The following is a 23,697-nucleotide window of genomic DNA, read 5'->3' as shown; positions in this document are numbered from 1 at the left end:
CTTTTGCTGGAAAAAATGACATTATGCTTATTGTAAGTTTGTAAAGATTGTAGATTATCATTTTAACAACCACCATGTTCAATACATTTTTAAAAAACCTGTTTAAGGTTGCATAGGCATAGAAATATTTATATGATAAATGAAAGTAAGACGTATTGATAACTATTTGCCTCATTGGGCAGTTACATCAACTGGCCAGAATCTCTTTAATCACATCCTTCAGTAAGACGTATTTCCCACATAAAATTCGGTACAAATTTTATTTTTTAGTGAGCTTCAGTTTAAAATATGTTGACCGATGATGCCTATGTATGAGATCCTCCCACTGAGATCCTCCCGATTTTTATAGCTGTCTGTTATCCAGGGCACTTTCTTCAGAATATCCACATCTACACAGTAGTTCATGATGGGATGAGGCATGTACACAATACTGCTGGTTTGGATGGAAATTCTCACACTGGTGTGATATCCTGAGGATGACGTTGCATATGAATATTCTTTAGTTTATATCCTTAGTCTTCTCCCAGACTAATGGCAATATGATCCTCAAAAAGGGCGATGCAAAGCATGATGGCGCCCCCTATCAGCAGGCCCAGACTCTGCAGGAGGAAGCGCTTCAGAGGGCTCAGAGATCCAGCATCTCCATGGAGCATTTCCGGCATCTAGGGAGAAAGCGTCGCAACGTTAAAGTTATATAAATATTCATGACTGTTATGGAGATGCAGTGGAGTCTTTAACATAAACTACGATGGCAGGGCTCTCAAGTGTCACGAAATGAAATAACAATGAAAAATATTTCTAAAGCATTTATTAATCTTCGATGTTAATTAAAACATTTACAATTACATTAAGCCTCTTATAATCAAAAGTTGGATCTGTTAGCCTGCCTATATATTAATATTATTTAATGGATCTGAGCTAGCACCAACTAACAATGAACAGTTGTACTTTTATTAGTTAACATTAACAAAGAATAAATGTAAATAAATGTTTTGCTTATTGTTACTTGACATTAGTCAATGCATTAACTAATGGAACCTAACTTCAAAGTTCATGTTTAATTCAGTATGTAACTTGCAATTTTTTATCCTTAATTGTAAAATCACTAGCAATTTGTGAGTGAAAATTGAAGTTAACAGCAGCGACTTCATGACATAGGCATTCTTAATTATATCAGCTTTTCAAATACAATAAAATTAAGAAGTCTTAAATGAACATTTTATGTTTACCATATCAGCAAGAGCAACATAAAGGAAGACCCCAGCAGTGACGGTGAGAATCCAAGGTGAGTGTGTCGCCCACTGGTTTCCCAGCGCCGTCCCTGTAAAAACACCAAGAAAGCCCAGCAGAGCCGAGATCCCGCTGAACACAGCCAGTCTGCGTACAGGCCAGCCTGCAGCCAACAGAACCGCCAAATCACCTGCAGACAAGAGCAAACAAATATATATGCAATACTGATGATTTATAATGACCATTTATAGGCTACTACAAACGACTCAATCATGTACCCAGTTCATGCGGAAGCTCATGGCAGAACACAGCGATCGTAGTGCTGAGTCCACCGGTCAAACTCTGAGAAAATGCAACACCTAGAGGACAAAAAGAAAAATTAAGATTAAATGTAATAAATGCATTCAAAAATTATTTTATACCTAAATTTAAGGTCAGTGTTTCTCAGCCTTTACTGTTACAACAAACATTTTACATTGTGCACCAATACACGGTAATATATACATAGATGCAAATATCTTCATGTAATGAGAGTTTAACTAATTAAACATTAATTTTAATATTATTATTTAGTAGTTAGTACACCTTTAATGAGTCTTTTTATCGTTTTATCTACCAATGGCTAGTCCATCTGTAAGGTTATGTATTCCATCTCCCATCACCACCATCCATGCCATGCTTCTGATGCCTGTTTTCGCTGGTCCAGACTGCCCATGAGAATGCCCATGTCTTGAGCTCTCATTGTGATTGGCTAATGAGGTACCTATAACAGAGTACAGATGCATTATAAGTTTCGTAATTTAATTATTTTTTCCTTTCTGGTTTGCTCTTCCTCACATGTGAAATTAAAATACCTTGCAGGGCGTCAAGCTCCCGTCCAGACTCTGCATTGTGCCTCCTTTTCTTTAAAATCTGTTAAAAGGAGGGGGAAAAAATTTATGATAAATGACAAAGCACTCCACATCTCTTCCCTCAAAACTTGTGTCTTTATTTAAGTCAGCAGGTCATAATGAAAGTCCAAAAAATATGTTTCCCACTGGATGAAGCTCACCTTGAAATGTTGCTTCATTCCAAGAAGACTCTCAAAGACAAATAGAAGGTAAAGTCCTCCGAGCACACTCAGACCCTTGAAAACAGCATCCTGATGTTCAGTGTGTTGACTGAAGATGGCCTGAAATCACAAACACCCAACTTCTATAGCATTTGAATAAAACTTTATTTCATTAGTTTGTTAATATTATTGTTTATATATATATTTATACATACATACATATTCAAACTATTTATAATTTAGATATAATTTAATAGATCATTTTATTGCATCCCAGCTAACAGGGAACATTCCCAGAACGTTCAGCTAACGTTCTTGCAAGGTTCTTTCAAAGTTGTGAACAAATGTCTTCCAGTAACGTTAACAGAGTGTTCATTCAAAGTTATCTGGTCTTTAATAATGTTCTCAAAACATTAGCACAAAAACATTATTTACACATCTCAAATGTTCTGAAATGTTTTAGTTCATCTAACATTTTTTAAATGTTACTACTTGTTTTAGATTGTTCAGTCAAAAGTAACACAAAGGAAGATATTTCGAAGAATGGAAGAATGAATTACTTTTTTTCCCTACTATGGAAGTTATTGGCCATCAACTGTCTGGTTACGGACATTCTTCAACATATCTTCTTTTGTGTTCAGCAGAGGAAGAAAATTCATACCGGTTTGGAAAAAATTGAGGGTGACAGAATTGGGTGAAATAAGCCTAGTCCCAGACTAAAATGCATGCTTTAAATATTTTAACTGAAAGCAACTTGCATTGATATCATAAAATATGTCAGTGCCATTGTTTTGTCTCAATATGCACACCAGTAATGTTTTTTTTTCTAAGGCACGTTTATAAATGCTACTTATCCTAAGGATAAGAAACAAACATTTTACAGGAGCTGGCAAACAACAATTATAAGTGCCTGAGCTATTGTATCGATGGAATGTCCATACAGAGTCCTCTTGGGGAACAATTTAACCCAAACCTTATACATGCTGATCTGCCACCACACTCAAAATATTCCAACATTAGACCAATGACTTACTAGACCACATCAAAATACAACAGCAAAAGCATTTGATATAAGGTATTCAAACTAAAGAAGATAGAGCTGGAACTAAGGCCTAATACTGGCATAATATAAGCCGTGTGTGTGAAACCATGCCTGGGGGGTTTAAACATTCAGAGAACATTTAAAATAATGTTTTTATAACTTAATGGGAACATTAGCAAAACGCTCTTATAACATATTTTTGTTAGCTGGGATATTTGAAGAATCACAGAATAATTATTTGACTTTTCATCTGCATTGTGTTACTGACATGGGGCAGGAGGTGCAGGAGGGCATCTCCACAGAGCGTGCCCACTGCCATCCCAGCCATCGGGCAGAGGAATATTTGAAGGATAGAAGGTTGAAGCAGGGGTGCCAGTCCCAGGGCAACCAGAGAGGGCAAACTGATGACAAAGAGTGCCAAGGAGGCCCAACCTAGAGCTGAGATAAAATTATTGTTTAATCATCACTATCATGAAAATAAACACAAATTTATTCTGATATCACACTTAAGGGAAAGAGTTTACACACATACACACCTCTGAGGAAACCCTCACTGGTTTTGCTTCCCTGTGAATGCTCCTCTGTGTGTCGCAGACACACTCCGGTGTCAATCTGGTACAGGAGGGCAGGGCACAGGAAGGTGAAGTGGGCAGGAGTGATATGGGACGCTTGGCCCAGCCCAAAGTTCCACAAGAGCTGGGTAACGTTTAGACACTGCGATAAGGTAATAAGAAATGAGAGATAAGATTCAGATTCAACATTATTACATGGCTCTCTGGAATACTCTATTCTGATTGGTCAATTCTCCTTATCCGCTGTTGTCCATTGCAATGGTGCATATTACAGTGCTCTTCAGAGTAAAACTTACATTACTTCCATTTCTCCCACTTTCTCTTGTTTTATACACTGAAGTCAGAACTGAAGTCAGAACAATATTACTGTAATATTGTTGCAGTGGTCGTCATGTCAGTATGAGGTCGATTGTAAAGAACTATTCTTTTGCTTATAGGACAAATAAGATAGTATACAGGCAAAATAGCCCAAACTGAAATTCATTTTTGAAAGATCAGATAATGACTACCTATCTCGTAATGGAAACCCATTTCTACCACTTAAGAAAATAAATATGCTTTGGTAAATGATAATTATGACAAAAAAGTTGAAATTATGAGATAAAAAGTCCTGTCTGTTATGACATACTAAGTTATGAGATGATAAAGTCAGAATTATGAGATAAAAAGTCAAAAATTTTATTTCAATTCTCATAATTTAGTATTTTCAACTTTTTATGACATTTTAGCTCATAATTGCAAAAAATTGTATCATAATTTTAAAATAGTTTTGTCATTTTTTGTGTCATAATTATTACAATGTTAACTCATAATGTCAACATTTTATACGTTTTTTATTTTATAATTATGTTTTTTTATGTCATAATTTAAACTTTTTATTATTAGATTTTAACTCAAATTCAAAATTCAAATTATTTTTTGTCATAATTTTGACTTTTACTAACAATTATGACCTAATATGTCATAATTTGTACTTTTTTATCTTGTAATTATGACTTGGTATCTCATAATTTTGACAATTAATGTCATAATTATGATTTACCAAAGCACAATTTTTTTTAATGTGGCAGAAATGGGCTTCCATATATACACATATATATATATATATTTGTGTGTATTTACATATGCAGATATGCCAGGTGTTTTAACAATATTTTATGCTGGCATGCTGGTGGTTCAAGAAAGCTTCTTTAGAAGGCTTCAAGTTTAAGCAGAATGATTTGATCAACCAGCATCAAACGCCAAATGACCATGATGGTCAACTAACTTTGCCAGTTGAATTTTACTGATATACAGTATGGCTTTTCTGGCCCACCAGCTAGATCAGCATTAAACCAGCACTAACCAGTTAAAACAAATCTTTTCAGCAGGGTACATGATTATTATCTCTCTCCAAAACAGTCTGTGTACCTCACACAGACCGGGACAGGCAAATGGATTGAATTTTACTGTCTGCATACCTCAAGATATCAACAGACCTTTGGTCAGGTGATAGTGAAGAGGATTCATTTGTAGACTTTGTCCATTTGTAACACCCTAACAGGAAGTTCAGGAGAAAATACTCACATTCCCATGAAGGTGTTTCTCTGTAGGATGGTCTGACAGTGGTGACACACTTTCTTCCACTTTGTATCTTAGGCCAGGGTTTGGAAAATAGTCAGAGTGACCCCATTCTGCAGGAGATCCACTGAGCACTGATTTATTGTGAGGTCTAGGACTTTAAGTTCTAATGGATTAGTCTTTGGCACCAACCAGAATTTGTGAGTGTAGAGAAGACAATGCAATAAAGCTTTAGCCATCTTACCTTCCTTTGAGTGGAGGTGAATTTGTGGTCTTTGGATGATGATGGTCATCATGTGAGTGAGACTGGGACAGGGTTTGAGAAGAATGCTTCACTCCACCATGTTGGATCTCCAGGACACTGACTTCTCCCAGACCTAAACTGCCTAGCAACTTCTGCAGACCCTCATAGGTTAAAGTCCCATTGGCCCCATACTGAAGGAACAGGCGTTGCAAGTAGTAGCCCTTGAGAGAATATTAAATCTGAATTACTATTTTGTCAACAGCCATCATTTTCAAGGTCCACACATTTTAATATTTTTATGATAGTGCATTGGGGTCATAAACTAATGCTCTCTGTACACCTAAAGACTTTGAAAAGATTTAGAAAAGACTTTAAGATTCTCAGCTCACATCTAAAGACTTGGGTTCACAGTTTTTAGTCTCAGACTGAAGACTTGCGATAATATCAAACATGTTTGATATGAAAGACTAGAGAAAGACTGGCTAAATCGGATCGCCAACTGCAGATTATCACCTCACATTTAACGATCTAGACGACGGGAGCGCGCCGAGACTCCAGTAAGATTCCTTATGACTGCCGCTCTTTAGTCTGGGACTGTGAAAATCCTTTGGTGTACGCCCGACAACTGTAACGCCAATCCATGAATTTCAACACAGGTGCTGAGACTGCAACTGTAACCTAATTAAATTTGAGTGATTGCATCAGAGTCATTGTTGATAAGATTTTTGCACTCAGTGTTAATATCACCTGATTTCTTTATGTTTTAAAAAATCCCACAAGGAATGAGGTATCGTAATGGGAACGTGAAACGTAATGTAAATCACAAAAGCCACTGTGGATTCTCAAAGATAAGCATCTGCTATAGTTAAACTTTATTTTTTTTAAATAAAAATCCTCTAAACATACCTGCTCTTCAAAAGCTTCTTCTAATTGTTCCTGTGTAGATTTGACTTGTGTGCTCTCATTCAACTTTTTGACCTTGTCGACCTGGGCATGTGTTGCTAGTATGAGGAATGGTGGGATCATCACAGAAATCATACAGTGGTAGAGCAGAAGCTTCAAGCTCAGAGTCGTCCTTGGGGAAAATGCAAATAAATATTAATCATTTTATCATGTGGGCCTCATAAATCAATATAAGTTCATAATTCAATAGGCATTGCTGAATGAATTAAAAGAGTCAAGTAAAATTCATTTATATAGCGCTTTTCACAATACAGATTGTTTCAAAGCAGCTTTACAGTGATAATAGTAAATGAATGCATCAAAGATTATTTTGGCTATACAGCAGCTCTAAATAGATCTCAACAATGTCTGAAACCATGCTCAAATTTCCTAAGACACCAAAGTCTGCAATTAAAAGTCAGGTATTTATAGCAATTATGCAAAAAAAATCTCATTTTTGTTTTAGAAATTTAGGAGAAATGTAAGAAACACTCAGAGATATGAGAAAGCAACATTTGAGCAATTTGTCTGTGTAAGCCTATTTGTGTATAATTTTTGCTGAAGACATTTTTGTTACTAAAAGAATAAATACTTTAGAAGATTCTTAAATCAAAAGCTTTGCAGGAAGCACATTGCAATTAATTTACCATGCAGTCTTTTAAGTTATGTAAGTATAATATATAATGTAAATTTAGAATTTATGCTTTAACGGATCAACTCTTTACCAGACTATCTGTCCACCCATGATTTTCTGCAGTCTCTTAAGCGCGTTACATGATCTCCTGTATCCTCTCAGTATCCCAGTGTTCAAGCATGAGGCATGCCGCACTGTTTTTATGAATCTGAGGTTAATGTTTCACCAGCGGCCAGCTTTGAATCTGTCGGAGGAGATCACGTGAAGGCATTGATCAACTTGGTTTACCTCATGACTTTCTGTGATGTAAATTCAACACATTCTCACTTGAAGTACTTTGACCTGTTCAAATAACTTTAATGTCATCTGCATTTTCATACCTTATAATGCTTTTAGATTAGCAAGCATGCAGTAAGGGTACATCTGGTAGGTATAATTGCTCCTCCACACACACACTCACTCTGTCCTGTAGGCGCAGCAGCAGATTCAGACTTCATCCGCTCGGCTCAGGAAGAGAAATCAGCCATCTCTCAGAACATTACAAATATCAGTCTCTACATCCAGAAATCACATTGAAAGCATTGGAGAAATACCCTGATCTACGGGAACAGGTATTACAGTCCTGCTGAGAGATTTTTAACGCTTAATTCATGTCGACTTGTAAAATTAGCGTATAGTAGCACAAACTAAAGGCAAATGCAGTCACGAAACTTGAACACAACAAGACGTTATTTGATCAGACGTTGTTTAAATGACATTTACATGGGTTTTACAGACGGCTAGAAATTGTAATGTGACATTTAAAAACATGTGGTGTAATGTTTTTATACCAAAGCTGCTCTTTAGGCATGCGTCAGCTAACGTTAGTTGGATTTCATGCTAGTTAGCCACGCTAGATCCTTAGCATGAGCGGATGCTTTAAATGTAACTTTACAGTGAATAAAACACCTTTTGAGCCATTCGTTCCTTGCTGTACCAAAACAAAACAAAAAACGTGAACACGGCAAATACGTCTTATGGTTGTGAGGATTATGATGGTTGTTTTTGTACATCAGCCTTAGCGAGCCGGCTAATGCTAAGCGCCTCATTTAGTCGCTCAAACACATCAGCAAACGTGTGTTTCAGGTTGGCAGACATAAAGCCTTTTTTATCGCCAGGAGGTTTAATACCTATACTTTTGTTTATAGGTGTGCTGTCATGTCTGGTTCATTACTGGATGCATGTCAGCAGGAGTGTAGCCTGTCTGTCTGAATCTAGCATAGTTAGTCTGCCTGAATCCAGCATGATATATTAATGTTCAAGACTGTCTGTTCTATTCAGATGCAATTATGTATGATCTAAATGCATATCGTTTAAATGGCTACATCTGTCCATTTAACATTAACCCCTCACGGAGTAACGTTACCCGTATTTTTTCTTCTTAAGTGTCTTTGCAGGACTCTCTCGCTCTTTCTCTCTCTCTCTTTCTCTATGTATGTACAGGTCCTTCTCAAAAAATTAGCATATTGTGATAGTTCATTATTTTCCATAATGTAATGATAAAAATGAAACTTTCATATATTTTAGATTCATAGCACACCAACTGAAATATTTCAGGTCTTTTATTGTTTTAATACTGATGATTTTGGCATACAGCTCATGAAAACCCCAAATTCCTATCTCAAAAAATTAGCATATCATGAAAAGGGTCTCTAAACGAGCTATTAACCTAATCATCTGAATCAACTAATTAACTCTAAACACCTGCAAAAGATTCCTGAGGCTTTTAAAAACTCCCAGCCTGTTTCATTACTCAAAACCGCAATCATGGGTAAGACTGCCGACCTGACTGCTGTCCAGAAGGCCATCATTGACACCCTCAAGCAAGAGGGTAAGACTAAATAAGAAATTTCTGAACAAATAGGCTGTTCCCAGAGTGCTGTATCAAGGCACCTCAGTGGGAAGTCTGTGGGAAGGAAAGAGTGTGGCAAAAAACGCTGCACAACGAGAAGAGGTGACCGGACCCTGAGGAAGATTGTGCAGAAGGACCGATTCCAGACCTTGGGGGACCTGCGGAAGCAGTGGACTGAGTCTGGAGTAGAAACATCCAGAGCCACCGTGCACAGGCGTGTGCAGGAAATGGGCTACAGGTGCCGCATTCCCCAGGTCAAGCCACTTTTGAACCAGAAACAGCGGCAGAAGCGCCTGACCTGGGCTACAGAGAAACAGCACTGGACTGTTGCTCAGTGGTCCAAAGTACTTTTTTCGGATGAAAGCAAATTTTGCATGTCATTCGGAAATCAAGGTGCCAGAGTCTGGAGGAAGACTGGGGAGAAGGAAATGCCAAAATGCCTGAAGTCCAGTGTCAAGTACCCACAGTCAGTGATGGTCTGGGGCGCATGTCAGCTGCTGGTGTTGGTCCACTGTGTTTTATCAAGGGCAGGGTCAATGCAGCTAGCTATCAGGAGATTTTGGACCACTTCATGCTTCCATCTGCTGAAAAGCTTTATGGAGATGAAGATTTCATTTTTCAGCACGACCTGGCACCTGCTCACAGTGCCAAAACCACTGGTAAATGGTTTACTGACCATGGTATTACTGTGCTCAATTGGCCTGCCAACTCTCCTTACCTGAACCCCATAGAGAATCTGTGGGATATTGTGAAGAGAAAGTTGAGAGACGCAAGACCCAACACTCTGGATGAGCTTAAGGCCGCTATCGAAGCATCCTGGGCCTCCATCACCTCAGCAGTGCCACAGGCTGATTGCCTCCATGCCACGCCGCATTGAAGCAGTCATTTCTGCAAAAGGATTCCCGACCAAGTATTGAGTGCATAACTGAACATAATTATTTGAAGGTTGACTTTTTTGTGTTAAAAACACTTTTATTGGTCGGATGAAATATGCTAATTTTTTGAGATAGGAATTTTGGGTTTTCATGAGCTGTATGCCAAAATCATCAGTATTAAAACATTGAAAGACCTGAAATATTTCAGTTGGTGTGAAATGAATCTGAAATATATGAAATTTTTATCATTACATTATGGAAAATAATGAACTATCACAATATGCTAATTTTTGAGAAGGACCTGTATGTGTGTGTATGTAACTATATATAATATGTAATAATGCTTGTTTTGTGAAAAGTGCGCTACAAATAAATGTGAATTGAATTGAATGGTCCTTTAGTGATGGCAGTGTAGGACCCTCTTGATGGCATCCAAAGGTCTCCCACTTAAAAGTAGTGGTTTGTCAGACCTGTCGTCTGCTAAGTGGTCCAAAATATGAGGCAGTTTACACTTATTTAATGGAACAAAATGTTTTCGGCACTCATAAACGTGTGCCAGAGCAGCTCTGTGCTTCCAAATGCACATTTGGTAATCATGCATCCGTGCATGATCAACTAGATCTTTATTGAATGAAAGCGAGGGATGCCATCACTGAAATGGGGGTTTAGGGGAGAACGTTCTGAACCACCCACGCTCTCCCCCTCCATCTGCTTAGACGAGCTAAAATTAGGTCACCAGCAGCCTACTGGGACAAAACACCACCCCTCCCTGAACTGTTATGAATTGAGAGATGCTGTGACTACCCTTCTTTGCTTTGATTTGGTTTTATCAAAGAGAAAAATTGATCTTTGTAGTAACCCCAGTATTTTCCTTCTTCTGGTTTGTCTTATCAGATTTAAAGTAAAATTAGTGCTGCTAAAAGTGTTTTTAGCGCTGTTACTTCATAAATGTTTAATCCTTGTAGACCACATCTGCTTTGTTTTAGTAGGCTGTGGAAAAGTAATGGATGTCTAAAAACAAAAGATTTTGTGATTTCATTGAGTGAAAACTCACCGCTATAATTTAAGGGTGTAATGGATGGTTACCAGGGTGTTGCTGTGTTGTTGCCAGGGTGTTCTGGGTGGTTGCTTCCTGCCATTCCAGCCATAAGCCTCTATGATGATTTGGTCCCTATATATGGCTCAATGTAAGACTATAGGATTTTTTTCGCATGCCAGGCTAAATTCTGATTGTATGAACCACATTTGAGTCATTGTTTCTTAATCACTATTAAAGCACTGTCCACTTATGGCCACCCAGATACATATTGCAAAGTGAACACATTTCATCACACATCCAACCCTGTGATAGGGTGTGCACATGTCTTGTTGTACCATTACGTCATCAGCCCTTTTAAATGAGCTGACTCGTAATTCGATTGCGATGCATCAAGGCTTTAATGGTTTTAGATTTTCACTCAAGAGACAAAGTGGAAGGAAAAAGCATCTTGATAAGCTTAAATGACGACGTCTATTGGATACAAAACCTCTTGAAATAGGGTACGGACTAATTGATGATGGTAAATATGCCAAACTTGTCTGAAGCTTCCAGGAAGTGTTTCAAACCGGCTTTTTGAGTCTTAATAAATAGCAGTGTATTGATTGCATCGTAATATGTATTGTTTTCACTTTCTTTTTCTTAAGGGGGATGATCGGTCTTGCATCGTAAGGAAAGTCACCTTGCCCACCTGACACATGAGGACCGCTCATTGTACAGGGATCATGAGGGCTGTGCTTTAGTGAGGTATGAATGGCCTTTTCTTTTGAATATAATTCCATTAAGTACTGTGCACTTTCTAATTGCTCAGATCATGAATATTTAATAGAAGTTAATGCTTTTTAGTATAGTTCATATCTTTTGTTCTCAGTGGTGAAACAAAGTCTGCTTTCTGTGAGTTCTAGGACAGATAATGATGAAGTAATGATTATGGATAATGAAGATGGATTTTAATAACTTTCTTTGGAGTTTATTTTGGCTAATAACCGCTCACTTGATCAAAAATTGTACTACTTACTAACATGTAAAATGGCCAACAGTTTGTTTTGTTTTATTTGTAGTCTAGGAGTGAGTTTATCCAAAATGGTTGATACCAATAGTAAATAGGCACCGGAGAAACAAATATATTCAAAATATTGCACTGCAGTCTCCATAAATATAAATTATTTGCAGAAAAAAAAAAAAATTTTAAATAGAATTTCAGTTTGTTCTTGAGTATTATTTCAAAAACAGATACTCTGCTTGTGAATATCTACTTCTGTTATAGGTTTTACTTGCTACTAAGTGAAAAGTACCATATGGCAATCAGGGCTATTTAATGTTAAATACACAGCTACATGAAGTGATTTGGTGCCATAAGATTTCGTTGTGGAAAAAATAGAAACCAACCAATTGACAAAATGTCCTGATGCTTGTTGCAGCTGGTTAGGACTAAAACTGAATTTACATGTAAGTGATGGCTTTTTTTTTTGTGGTCTTTTTTTTTTAGCATGTCACACCTGTTTAGGACACTGTTACATCTAACTGATTAATGATTGCTTTCCATTTTGTTGTTTCCCAAAATGAAGTCAGAAAGGAGGTGAAATTTCCATCCACACAATATTAATCTTAATGCAATCTCTAGGCCACTCAAAATGTTTTTCCATTATGTTGTTGCTTTACGGAGTTCGCAGCCACACTTCACAGTGGACCCATATTCCTTGACAGCACATTAGTAATCTCATACCAGCATGCACACAAACACACAGCCATTGCATTTTTCACTTGAGAGTGCTGTGTAGTCCTAGTGGAAAAATAAGAAAAAGGTCACCTTTGAACAGGAAATACGATCATGTTACTTCTGTATTGTAGCAGGACATTGAGTGCCTCCATGTTCAGCTCAAAATGCCATGATCATTAAACCTCTATCAGTTTACTTTTAGTGCTTCTAAGGAGTTTTGTGATAATTGTTCCGAAACCTACATTTTAAACTATTGTTGTGCTTCTGGCCTAAAGGCCGTTCCAGAAGCGAAAGGAGTGCCTTTTTTTTCAGCCAAATTTAAAGTCTGCAATACTAGTATCCCTAAGAGAACACATCTTTTGTTATTGTTTTGATCTAAGTCATTCGCTGTAATCCTGATTAAAAGCTTCAGTTTACTACATTGGTTTAAATCATTTTTAGGCCTTTTTATGTTCGGTTTTCACTAAAAAATGGCCAACAAAGGCTACAAGTTTTCAGTTTCATCTTGTTGTACATCCAGGGCTCCTCATGCTTTTCTGTCTCAGAGGCAATTGGCAAGTGTACTGGCCAAGCTCTCACTACACGCTCTTCCTGCTGGTTTTATTTCAGATATCAAAGGGTTCCGGTAATGTGCCATGGGGTACGACATCACCAGGTTCCAAGGAGAGGTGGACGAGGATCTGTTGTGTCCCATCTGCAGCGGGGTGCTAGAGGAGCCTGTGCAGGTCGATATTTATTTTTGTTCAACCGCAACATTCCAAAACACCTTGATATAGGGCTGCTCAATTATGGAAAAAATCATAATCACGATTATTTTGGTCAGTATTGAATTCACGATTATGTAACACGATTATTTAACATGACTTTGGGAACATGTTGCATTTATTAAAAGACACCTTTCAACAATTCTTAAAAAAATCTAAATTTTAACATTTATTGTTGTTTTTGAAATATTAAACAGACCTGCAAACTCACAAGTGGTGAAAAAGGTGACATGTTTACAAAGGAATTTGTTGTAGGGGGTCAGCAGGGTGTTATTTGCCTTTATAAAGGACAATTTATTAAACCTTATAAAGGACAATTTATTAAACCTTACTAAATATGTTTTATGTCAAATTCTTACATTTGATCAAATTCAGTTTTAATAAAAAGGGCTGTTATCTATTAAATTAATTTACACTGCAAAATTACAACTGAAAAAATATTATGAGATTAATGTTTAAACAAATAATAAAATAAAATCAATAATGCCTTTGCCTTTAAACAATAAATCAATAGGTGGCGACAAGTGACCGTCTTAATAAATGAATCATTGAGTCGGTCATTAAAACGATTCGTTCAAATGAATCATACAGTAACAAAACACAGCGCTTAGTGATGCTTTTCTTTTGTAACTATTTTCGTTGGTGAAATAGAACAAAACCAGTCAATATTGCGTCTAAAATGTAAGTTACTGCATATAAACTAGGCTACTTGTTTATAAAACTATAAATTCTGTGTAACATTTGCAATCGTGATATTATAGAACAGCCCTTAGTCGTGTTATGCTACTTAACTATCATATAGCCTATTATAAATAAATAAAAACTCAACATTTCTACCTCAGTGTGTTTCTTCTGTGAGTTTTTGAGTGAGCTGTTAGGCTCATTTGTTTTGTCCACTAATGTCTCTCTCACAAAGGCAGCGCAGCTTCCAGAAACTATCCATTACCAATCTTTGTATACACTGACTGTACAAGATCAAAACCATCTCGCGTTTCGATCGGTCGGGCAAGTAAAACTCTCTTTCACTTGAAACTTAAAAATCTCCTTTTCCCGGACAAGCAGACACGTTTTAAAGTCGCTCCCTGTGTTCATTCTCGATTTGTTTCGTGCTGTAAAGCGGAACAGATGATCAGGTCACATGCGCTCGCTGCTGTTCACTTGAACTGAGGCGCTACAGTGTCTGAGTAGAAAGAGATCGCGACAGCTCAAGGGAAGTCTATGGTCTCACTCCAGTCTATATTAAATTAGCCAATTGTTATTGTGAAGTTTATTGTGCTTGCAGTTTATATCTGTATAGGCTGAGAGTGTTTATGGCTTTAGGAGGGGCGGATGAGCGCGTGCGCGAGTCATTCAGAACACAAGACAAAATTAAAGCTGCAAGCAGCATTTATCGGTGTTCAAGCAGTTAAGGCAGTTAAGCTCAAAAGCATCAAAAAACATTAGGTTTCATGTAGCAAGCATTTAACCACTGACATCATAGATGGAATCGACCATGTTTTAGCATGATTTACCATGATTTACCCTGTTATAGCATGGTTTACCATAATTGAACACATTCCAGTATGATTTACCATGAATCTAGCATGATTTACCATGAATCTAGCATTATTTACCATAGTTTACCATGATATACCAAGTTCTAGTATGATTCACCATGATTTACCCTGTTCTAGCATGGTTTACCACAGTTGAACACATTCTAATGTGATTCAATATGATTCTAGCATGATTCACCATAGTTTACCATGATTTATCTTAGTTTACCTTGATTTAGCATGTTATAGGATGGTTTACCATGATATGCCACATTCTATAATGGTTTATGATGGTTTTAAAAATTATGATATGAACATTATATGATTGTAGATGGAAAAGACCATTTACAGCTAATACAGGCAATGTACCATAGGAAATATATGGTTTTGAAGCTTTTTAACAGTCATAGCAAGACCTTTCCGACCATAGCGGGTCCAATCTCCATGAAACTTTGCATGCTTCTTCACCATGTTATGACACATATGCTCATCAATTTTTGTGAAGTTCTTATTTTTTTTATTTAGAGTTTAGAGTTTTTATTTATGATTTATAGGCTTTTGACTATTTTGCCCCGCCCCTTTTCTAAATGACCCTGTTACAGCCACCCAAATGCAAAATTTCAACTTTTTTTCGATAATTATTGATCTAGAGAGTCCAGAGAATAGGCCTAGACTGGTTTGGTTCCGATTGGGCGAAATACAGGGACTAGTTCGCAAAAGTAGGTTTTGGACAAAATTCGACAAAGCGGAAATTTATTCTTGCCTAAACCGAAATTGGAGATATACATTTTGTCCGTCCGTAGCCAAGGATCACAGTGGTGTAAAAAGCTTGAGGCCAACGGTCGAGGAGTTATGAGCAATTTAGTACTTTTAGTTGCTCTAGCGCCACCATTGGGCCAATCGGGGTCATACTCTGATAGGTTCTCCCCAAAAGTGTGGCCTACCATCTGGCCGAGTTTCAAGTCTCTGGGCCTTACGGTTTGGGCTACACGATGCGTTTTAGGGGATTTTTTTTTTCTTTCAAATAGCAATTACAATAGGTTTTCAGCACTTCGTGCTTGAACACCTAATAATAATGAGACCTTTTTGACAGTTATAGCGCCACCTATGGTCCGATCTCCATGAAACTTTGCATGCTTCTTCACCATGTTATGACACATATGCTCATCAATTTTTGTGAAGTTTTGACTTTTCGTTTAGGATTTATAGGCTTTTGACTGTATTTTGCCCCGCCCCTTTTCTAAATAACCCTGTTACAGCCACCCAAATGCAAAATTTCAACTTTTTTTCGATAATTATTGATCTAGAGAGTCCAGAGAATAGGCCTAGACTGGTTTGGTTCCGATCTGGCGAAAAACCAGGGACTAATTCGCAAAAGTAGGTTTTGGACAAAATTCGACATAGTGGAAAATTTGTCTTGCCTAAATCGAAATTGGAGATACACATCTTTTGTCCGTCTTGAGCCAAGGATCACAGTGGTGTAAAAAGCTTGAGGCTAGGACCAACTGTCGAGGAGTTATGAGAAATTTAGTCATTTCGGTTGTTGTAGCGCCACCTATGGGCCAATCGGGGTCATACACTGATAGGTTGTCCCCAAATTGAGGCCTACCATCTGGCCAAGTTACGGTTTGGGCTGCACGATGCGTTTTAGGGGAATTTTTTTTTTCAAATTGCAATTACAATAGGTTTTCAGCGCTTCGTGCTTGAACACCTAATAACATGACAAAATAATCGTTTTTACTCGATTGTACTATTTTGGAGATCGTTGGGAGCCAAAATTGAAATTGAAATCAAAACTCGATTAATTGCACAGCCCTACCTTGATATGAGCCTCTGTTACGACATTATGGGTTTGTGGTTATCAGATATCACTGCTCTGAGACCATTGTGTGAGTGTTACACAAGGGTCCAACGTTTTCTTTGTAAAACCTGCCAATGGCAAAGGAATTAAAGTAAATTTACAGGATATATTTCTTTCACCCAAAAAAAATTATACACACACACACTTTTATTAATAAAAAAAACTATAATGTATTATTTATAGATAAGCTTTTTACTAATATGCAAGGAAAAAAGTGATTTTAACATGAAACAACTAGACAGTAAAAGGTCTGAAAAATGCACATCAGTTAGCCAGAAAAGTCAGTGCATATTGAGTTCAAGTTACTTCCTGATCAGTTTTTCTGTTCTCTCAGGCCCCTCACTGTGAGCATGCCTTCTGTAATGCCTGCATCACACAGTGGTTTGCACAGCAGCAGATCTGCCCCGTGGACCGCACCGTTGTGACCCTTGCCCACCTTCGACCTGTCCCCCGCATCATGCGTAACATGCTTTCCAAGCTGCAGATGTCCTGTGATAACGCCGGCTTCGGCTGCACGGCCACCCTTCGGCTCGACCAGCTGCAGTCACACCTCAAGGACTGCGAGCACAACCCCAAACGACCTGTCACGTGTGAGGAAGGTTGTGGGTACGTACTTGAACAACCATCTTCGCCATCTAGTTCTCACTTAGTAATTCATCTTTGGAGGGAGAATGCAGGGCTCCAGACTAACATTTGAGAGCAGTAGCACGGTTGTACAGATGGTGGTGCCATCAGAAAATCTCTTGAGTTTAAAAAAATCTCTCTGTTTGCACCAATCATTTTGCGCCTGACTGCTTCACAAATCATACATTTGGGAGTCTGCTCAAGCTTTCGCATCCATCTTTTCCCCTTTATTGCAATACAGTACATAACACAAATGCAAAAGCATGTCATAAAAGCAATATGACAAGTTATAACTGTAATTAAACTAAACTATACCTGTTCTGCATTTTACAACAGTTCCCACAGAAGCACCTGTACAGTGATTTATAGATTATCATGACAGAATGCTAATCGACGACTTGAAGAAGTTTGACTCCACATCAACTACATAAATTTGTCAATTAACCATTCAGAAACATCCTGTTGCATTCTAAATGTTGTTTAAGGCTGAACATCAATGCTGACAGTTTCTGACATTTTCAGTGTGTGAGATTGAACTGTTTTGTTGTTGCCGGAGCATGAGATCTTGAAGCTCCGCCCTCCTCTTGAAAGGGAGCCGGGAGCACCAGCTCATTTGCATTTAAAGGGAAACACAAAAACGAGCTAAAACTTGATATACACCATCTGGGGATGTCAGAGATTTATTTTACATCTTGTTAAAAGTGGCATAATTGGTCTCCTTTAATAGTTTTCAGTGTCAACATGCGCTACACTGATGTGTACGGTTATGTGACTGCTCTTCGTCTTGCAAGAACGCATCCTGTGTGAACGCCCCTCAATTGCTCCATTTTGCTCAAATCTGCTTTGTTTAATTCTTTAGGCTAGAAATGCCCAAAGATGAGATGCCAAATCACAATTGTATTAAGCATCTACGCAGTGTGGTGCAGCAACAGCAGACCAAGATTGCAGATCTGGAGAAGACTGCCGCTGAGCATAAGCACCAACTTGCAGAACAGGTCAGACCTGTGAATGGTCACGGTGGATTAAAAACTTCCCATAACTTCTTGGATTCTATGCTCTGTATTTTTAATCTGCCCATGCTTTATTTTTTTCAGAAACGTGACATCCAGCTCCTGAAAGCTTACATGCGAGCAATACGCAGCGCTAACCCTAACCTACAGAACCTGGAGGAGAGCATAGAGTACAATGAGATCCTGGAGTGAGTGATTTGTTCTTCTTCTGCCTCTGTTTATGCCAATATGAATTAAAAGTAGACTGTTTAAACTATTTATGAGCAAGAAAATTAATTTTCCTAATTTTAAACTTGTATTAAAAAAATTGGGGTTGGCATTTTTATTTATTTATTTTTTCTCTTTTTTTTCACCAAGCAGCGTTGATTTGATTAGAAATACAGTAAAAATAGTAATATTGTGAAATTTTACAATTATTTGTGTTTTCTATTGTAATATATTACAAAATGTAAATTTATTTCTCTGAGGCAAAGCTGAATTTTAAGGAGCCATTACTCCAGTCACATGATCCTTCAGAAATCATTTAAAGGGTAACTAAACCCCTGGTCAGAGCCTGACTCCACCCACTGGCAATATTTGAAAAATGCTGGAAAAGTGGGCAGAGCCCAGCGGAGGTGCACCTGAGATGCATCTCTTTGTATGGAACCTGCCTACGTCACCAACAACCGCTGCGTCATGAACCACCGCAAACATCCAATAGGAAAATTCAACTGCAGTAGCCACCGTTCCACCTGAAGAGGGCAGCACTCAGACGATTTTACACCATATATTGTAGAATTAAAACACTTTAAACCAAAATTTCAAAAAATTTACTGGAATCAATGAACAGCATTTATGAAAGTCCATTCTTACAGATCATTAACTTAAAATTGTTTTAGTGTTTAGTTACCCTTTAAGACACATTTTTTATCATCAATGGTGAAAACCGTTGTGCTGCTTATTTTTTTTTTTAAACTAATAATTTTCACATTTCCTTGACTAGAACGTGCGTCTAGAAGGTCCAACACATTGAACGTTTCTGGGATACTGATAACTACACTGAACAAAATTATAAACGCAACACTTTTGTTTTTGCCCCCATTTTTCATGAGCTGAACTCAATGATCGAAGACCTTTTCTATGTACACAAAAGGCCTATTTCTCTCAAATATTGTTCACAAATCTGTCTAGATATGTGTTAGTGAGCACTTCTCCTTTGCCAAGATCATCCATCCCCCTCACAGGTGTGGCATATGTTCAGTGTAGGATTGCAAATACCTGTGTTTTCAATTGAAGCACTGTGTTATACTACCGGTCACAATTGTGACCATAAACAAATTTACAAGTCTTACGAGCAAAATATATATGCAGGAGTATAATTTTCAAAATATATCAGTAGTACACCCTTTAAAGAATATATGTACAAAATATGATAGTTCTATCTGTTAATTAAGATGTTTTACATACTACTTTTTGTAGTAGTCTGAGGAAGACATCATCTTCTAGATGTCCAAGCAGGAAGTAACTGATCTGGTCATGTAACCTTTCACACTAGTCACATGACATTAATAGATTTTAATCAAGACAATCTATTTTGTCATTTAAAAGTTGAATTTCTTGCCCAAAGTCAATAACAACATTTTTAGAGCTTCCAGAAATAATAAAAAAGATACGGTCACAATTGTGACCGGTGGGATTAAATGGGTTAAAAATATTAGATACAAACACAAATATATTTATCAAAAGAATATGAAAAACTAAACATCTAAAGGCACAGTATGTAAATTTTGCTGTTAGAGGTTGCTTATTCAAAACAATAACAAGGGCGTAGCTTGATTATGGCATGAATGAGCGTGGAATCATGGGAGTTGACGTTTTCACCTCCACAGCCGTATCCGAATCATAGTACATGGATGAGCTAATGTATTAAAGTTTTATTAACGTTACTGTGTGGTATGAAGCAGGGTGGGCCGAGAGCCTGGGACATTTTAGAATTAAAATTGTAGGGTAACGCGGCGCTGTTTTACTCGGTCAAAAACAATCATACTAAAAATACATTTTTGTTTTTAAGGTTATGTTATAACGTTACTCTGTGCGTTCACTCGGTGGCTGGTATGAGACACTTGCTGTCCACTGCAGGAAGCTAGATCAATATTAGAATATCATATTAATAAAAGGTGGATGCTAAATGGCTTGCAATTAATTTTAACGTTTATGGAGAAAATGCTGTATTACTGTTACTGCAAATAAAACTCTTTCTGATTATGATATGTTAGCCACTTGACAAAATAGTGCTGTCTATGAGGCATGGTACAAATATGCTAACTCATGGTAAATCTAGAAAACAAGGGATTCAAACAATAGTACTAAGCCGATAAAGGTATCCAAACAGTTGCAAACCTGTCTAATATAGCACATAATATATCAAAGCATCTTTATTGTTTCTACGGAATTAAAACACGAGGGAAAGGCAGATATTACATCATTGACAGGCAACTCAATGACATGGGACGTTACACTGGTGATTTCTCTGGATTTAAACCTTATTGGAAACATTTGGGATAATGTTAGTACACAAGTAAAAATAAAACAAAATTTTTTCTAGTGGATATATTCATCCATATCTCTTACATATTGTGCCTTTAAATATAAAGCAATGATCATAGTTGTTTGTATTGTGCTGTGAATAGAATGTCAGTTTACTATGTAAATAATGAGCAAGAATACTAATAAATTACTGTTGAGCAAGTTATAATGCTAATACCATAATTGACAATCAGATGACTGTCAAACTAACTACACTCGTTTGGCCACAGATGGGTGAACTCTCTGCAGCCGGCTCGCGTGACCCGTTGGGGAGGAATGATCTCCACACCCGACGCCGTCCTCCAGGCCGTCATCAAACGGTCGCTCATAGACAGTGGATGTCCTTTGTCGATCGTTAATGACCTCATCGAGAACGCCCACGAGCGCAACTGGCCCCAAGGCTTGGCTACGCTGGAGACACGGCAGATGAACCGCCGATATTACGAAAACTATGTGGCCAAGCGGATTCCGGGTAAGCAGGCCGTGGTGGTGATGGCCTGTGAGAACCAGCACATGGGTGAAGATATGATTCTGGAGCCAGGTTTGGTTATGATCTTCGCTCATGGTGTGGAGGAGATCTTATAGTCTGTACATAGGTGGGTGCAAACGATGAAAAGCAGGAAGGGGTTTACAAAGACTGAATTGCCACCCCCCACCCCAATCTAAAAGATTCTTAATTCATCCCGCTAAAAATATCAAGACCTCTTCGGCAGTCTTTACCTCAAATTTTCTGGAAGGACGAAGGCAGAGAAAGCTCTCCACTCGTTTGATGACCTCCAGCATTCCTATTCTCTTTGCCTTAAAAGGACATTTTTCAAAAAGTGGACCCTAATGACAAATACCAACTTGAAACATTATCAGGGATGATGGTACACATATGTTTTAACATTAACATTGAAATCGAAAGGATTTGAATGGATGTCTAATTTCCCCTTTAACATTTATTTCTCTTAAGAGCAAATACATGTCAATCACAGCTTTCAAAAGTGTAAAAGACCAGTTAAGATTCTTGTAAATACAGATGATTAAGAAATATAGACAAATATGTTATCTGTTCTTGTTCTAATAGAGTAGTAGACATTTTTGCTGTCTTCATCTCAGTTTGCTATTTACAGTAGTGTGTTTTAGCTACAATGGATCTCAATGTTTTTTTGTTTTTTTAAGAGAGTTATGATTAAAGTATGCTAGGTAAAGAGCTCTTTTCTCGGTGTTTGCACCCTGTGGCGATTGGAAAAACAAGATGTCATGGATCTCGTTTTGTGAAGATGTTTGTCCTTCTTGAGAGGAAAGAGTGAAGAAGGATTTGTATGATGTAAATCAACAGCCGGTTTGATACCTTTTATTCCACACTGCTCTTTGAGTTTTTATGTGCAACCAGAAACTCTAAATTTTCAAATATTTTTTTCTAGAAACACTATTTTTATGCTTTTTATTATTTTGTACTGGCACTATTAATAATCAGAACCAGATTTTTTTTTTTTTCTCAAAGACTGTCTGGTTGACCTCAAAGGTTTCTTCTAGGTGATTTAGCGAAACCATAAATGATGGATGAAATGTATATGAAGTATACAAACATTTTGAAAAATGACCAACCTACAGCTGATGTAAAACCATTATGTCTGCAGATACTTAACCATATCTGTAGTGTACATCCGAACCGTTTTTTTATCCATCATTTGCCACAGCACCTCTTGACGAATTTTAAAGAATAAAGAGATGGGACGGTGGTATATTTGTGTATATTGTGCAATTTTGGTTTAAGAATTTATTTTGCATATTTTACATACCTTCATTGTACATAGTTGATTTAATCAGTTTAATTTGTGTTGTACGACAGTTGTCTTTGCAACCAAAGTGTTTTATTGTGTTGAATGCACATAGTGCTTGCTTTTTGTTGTTGTTGTTATTGCGCGGACACCGAAAATGTAAGTTCAGCGATTCTGAAATGTATCTTTGAAGCTATTGTGTGTCATCTGCTTCAGTGTTACATAGATCTGAATGCTCAGTGTGTTGTTTACAGTAGCTTTTTTGCAAATGTTGTTTAATAAGAGCTGAAAACTAAGGACCCAGAATGTTTTAACTGCAATATTCAGCCGGGTCTATGTGAATTAGAGAGAAATTTATGTGAACTGCCTTATCACACTTCATTCGACACTTTACTGCATGATTGCTGTATAATGTGTCACATGGCTTCTCACAATCACACCCTGAAGCGGGAGAAATTAAACATGACCCAGTGAATTTCACTTCATGGATCTGATCACCTTATGCTAGAGTGTCATTCATTAAATAAAGGTTCACTTCTTGTGCTCAGTTTAATGAGGCCGATTCATCATCTCTTATTGGACACCCAAGACTTTCTTGACTCTCAGGATTTATCATCTGACGTCAGGGATGAAACGTTCAAAGAGCTCATGTTTCCCGCTGCAGCATTGTCCGTGATGTGGCAGTCTTCTGCTTGTTTGTTTTTGTCTCATTCTTGCTTTTGTGCTGTGGGTTACTGAAAAAATATGAATAAATATAATTGATTTTGCAATATGA

General features: G+C 37.5%; 2 protein-coding genes across 3 annotated transcripts; one reads left to right on the top strand and one right to left on the bottom strand.

The window, feature by feature from the left end:
* Window positions 1-4: 4 nt before the first annotated feature.
* slc39a5 (solute carrier family 39 member 5) lies at window positions 5-7,762 on the bottom strand. 2 transcript variants are annotated; one of them, XM_077218507.1, is made up of 13 exons: window positions 7,656-7,762; window positions 7,367-7,519; window positions 6,606-6,774; window positions 5,700-5,920; window positions 5,462-5,612; window positions 3,860-4,037; window positions 3,592-3,761; window positions 2,282-2,401; window positions 2,085-2,142; window positions 1,847-1,993; window positions 1,509-1,589; window positions 1,230-1,420; window positions 5-662 (listed from the first exon to the last, which is right to left on the bottom strand). In XM_077218507.1, exons 2-13 carry the CDS (start codon window positions 7,384-7,386, stop codon window positions 513-515), a joined length of 1,656 nt encoding a protein of 551 aa, XP_077074622.1. In that variant the 5' UTR covers window positions 7,387-7,519; window positions 7,656-7,762; the 3' UTR covers window positions 5-512. The 2 variants fall into 2 exon arrangements, with proteins under 2 accessions (XP_077074622.1, XP_077074623.1); XM_077218508.1 differs by lacking the exon at window positions 7,367-7,519.
* rnf41 (ring finger protein 41) lies at window positions 7,706-23,697 on the top strand. The gene is made up of 7 exons (XM_077218518.1): window positions 7,706-7,886; window positions 11,725-11,824; window positions 13,407-13,522; window positions 17,292-17,563; window positions 18,441-18,576; window positions 18,676-18,779; window positions 21,387-23,697. Exons 3-7 carry the CDS (start codon window positions 13,433-13,435, stop codon window positions 21,739-21,741), a joined length of 957 nt encoding a protein of 318 aa, XP_077074633.1. The 5' UTR covers window positions 7,706-7,886; window positions 11,725-11,824; window positions 13,407-13,432; the 3' UTR covers window positions 21,742-23,697.

The sequence above is a fragment of the Siphateles boraxobius genome, unplaced genomic scaffold (assembly GCF_051911475.1).
Source record: "Siphateles boraxobius isolate OS27281-9 unplaced genomic scaffold, OSU_SipBor_1 77, whole genome shotgun sequence".
Classification (NCBI taxonomy): Eukaryota; Metazoa; Chordata; class Actinopteri; order Cypriniformes; family Leuciscidae; genus Siphateles; species Siphateles boraxobius.
Note: the sequence above shows the minus strand (reverse complement) of the source record. Positions and strands in the feature narration are given on the sequence as shown.

Excerpts from the sequence above, each read along its gene's own strand:
- slc39a5 (XM_077218507.1), bottom strand. The coding sequence starts at position 7,386 with ATGGGTGGACAGATAGTCTG. Across the intron at positions 3,762-3,859 it reads CAGTGAGGGTTTCCTCAGAG|CTCTAGGTTGGGCCTCCTTG; the intron begins GTGTGTATGTGT and ends ATTTTATCTCAG. Across the intron at positions 1,994-2,084 it reads GGAGCTTGACGCCCTGCAAG|GTACCTCATTAGCCAATCAC; the intron begins GTATTTTAATTT and ends ACTCTGTTATAG.
- rnf41 (XM_077218518.1), top strand. The coding sequence starts at position 13,433 with ATGGGGTACGACATCACCAGGTTCCAAGGAGAGGTGGACGAGGATCTG. Across the intron at positions 17,564-18,440 it reads ACGTGTGAGGAAGGTTGTGG|GCTAGAAATGCCCAAAGATG; the intron begins GTACGTACTTGA and ends TTAATTCTTTAG. Across the intron at positions 18,577-18,675 it reads AGCACCAACTTGCAGAACAG|AAACGTGACATCCAGCTCCT; the intron begins GTCAGACCTGTG and ends TATTTTTTTCAG.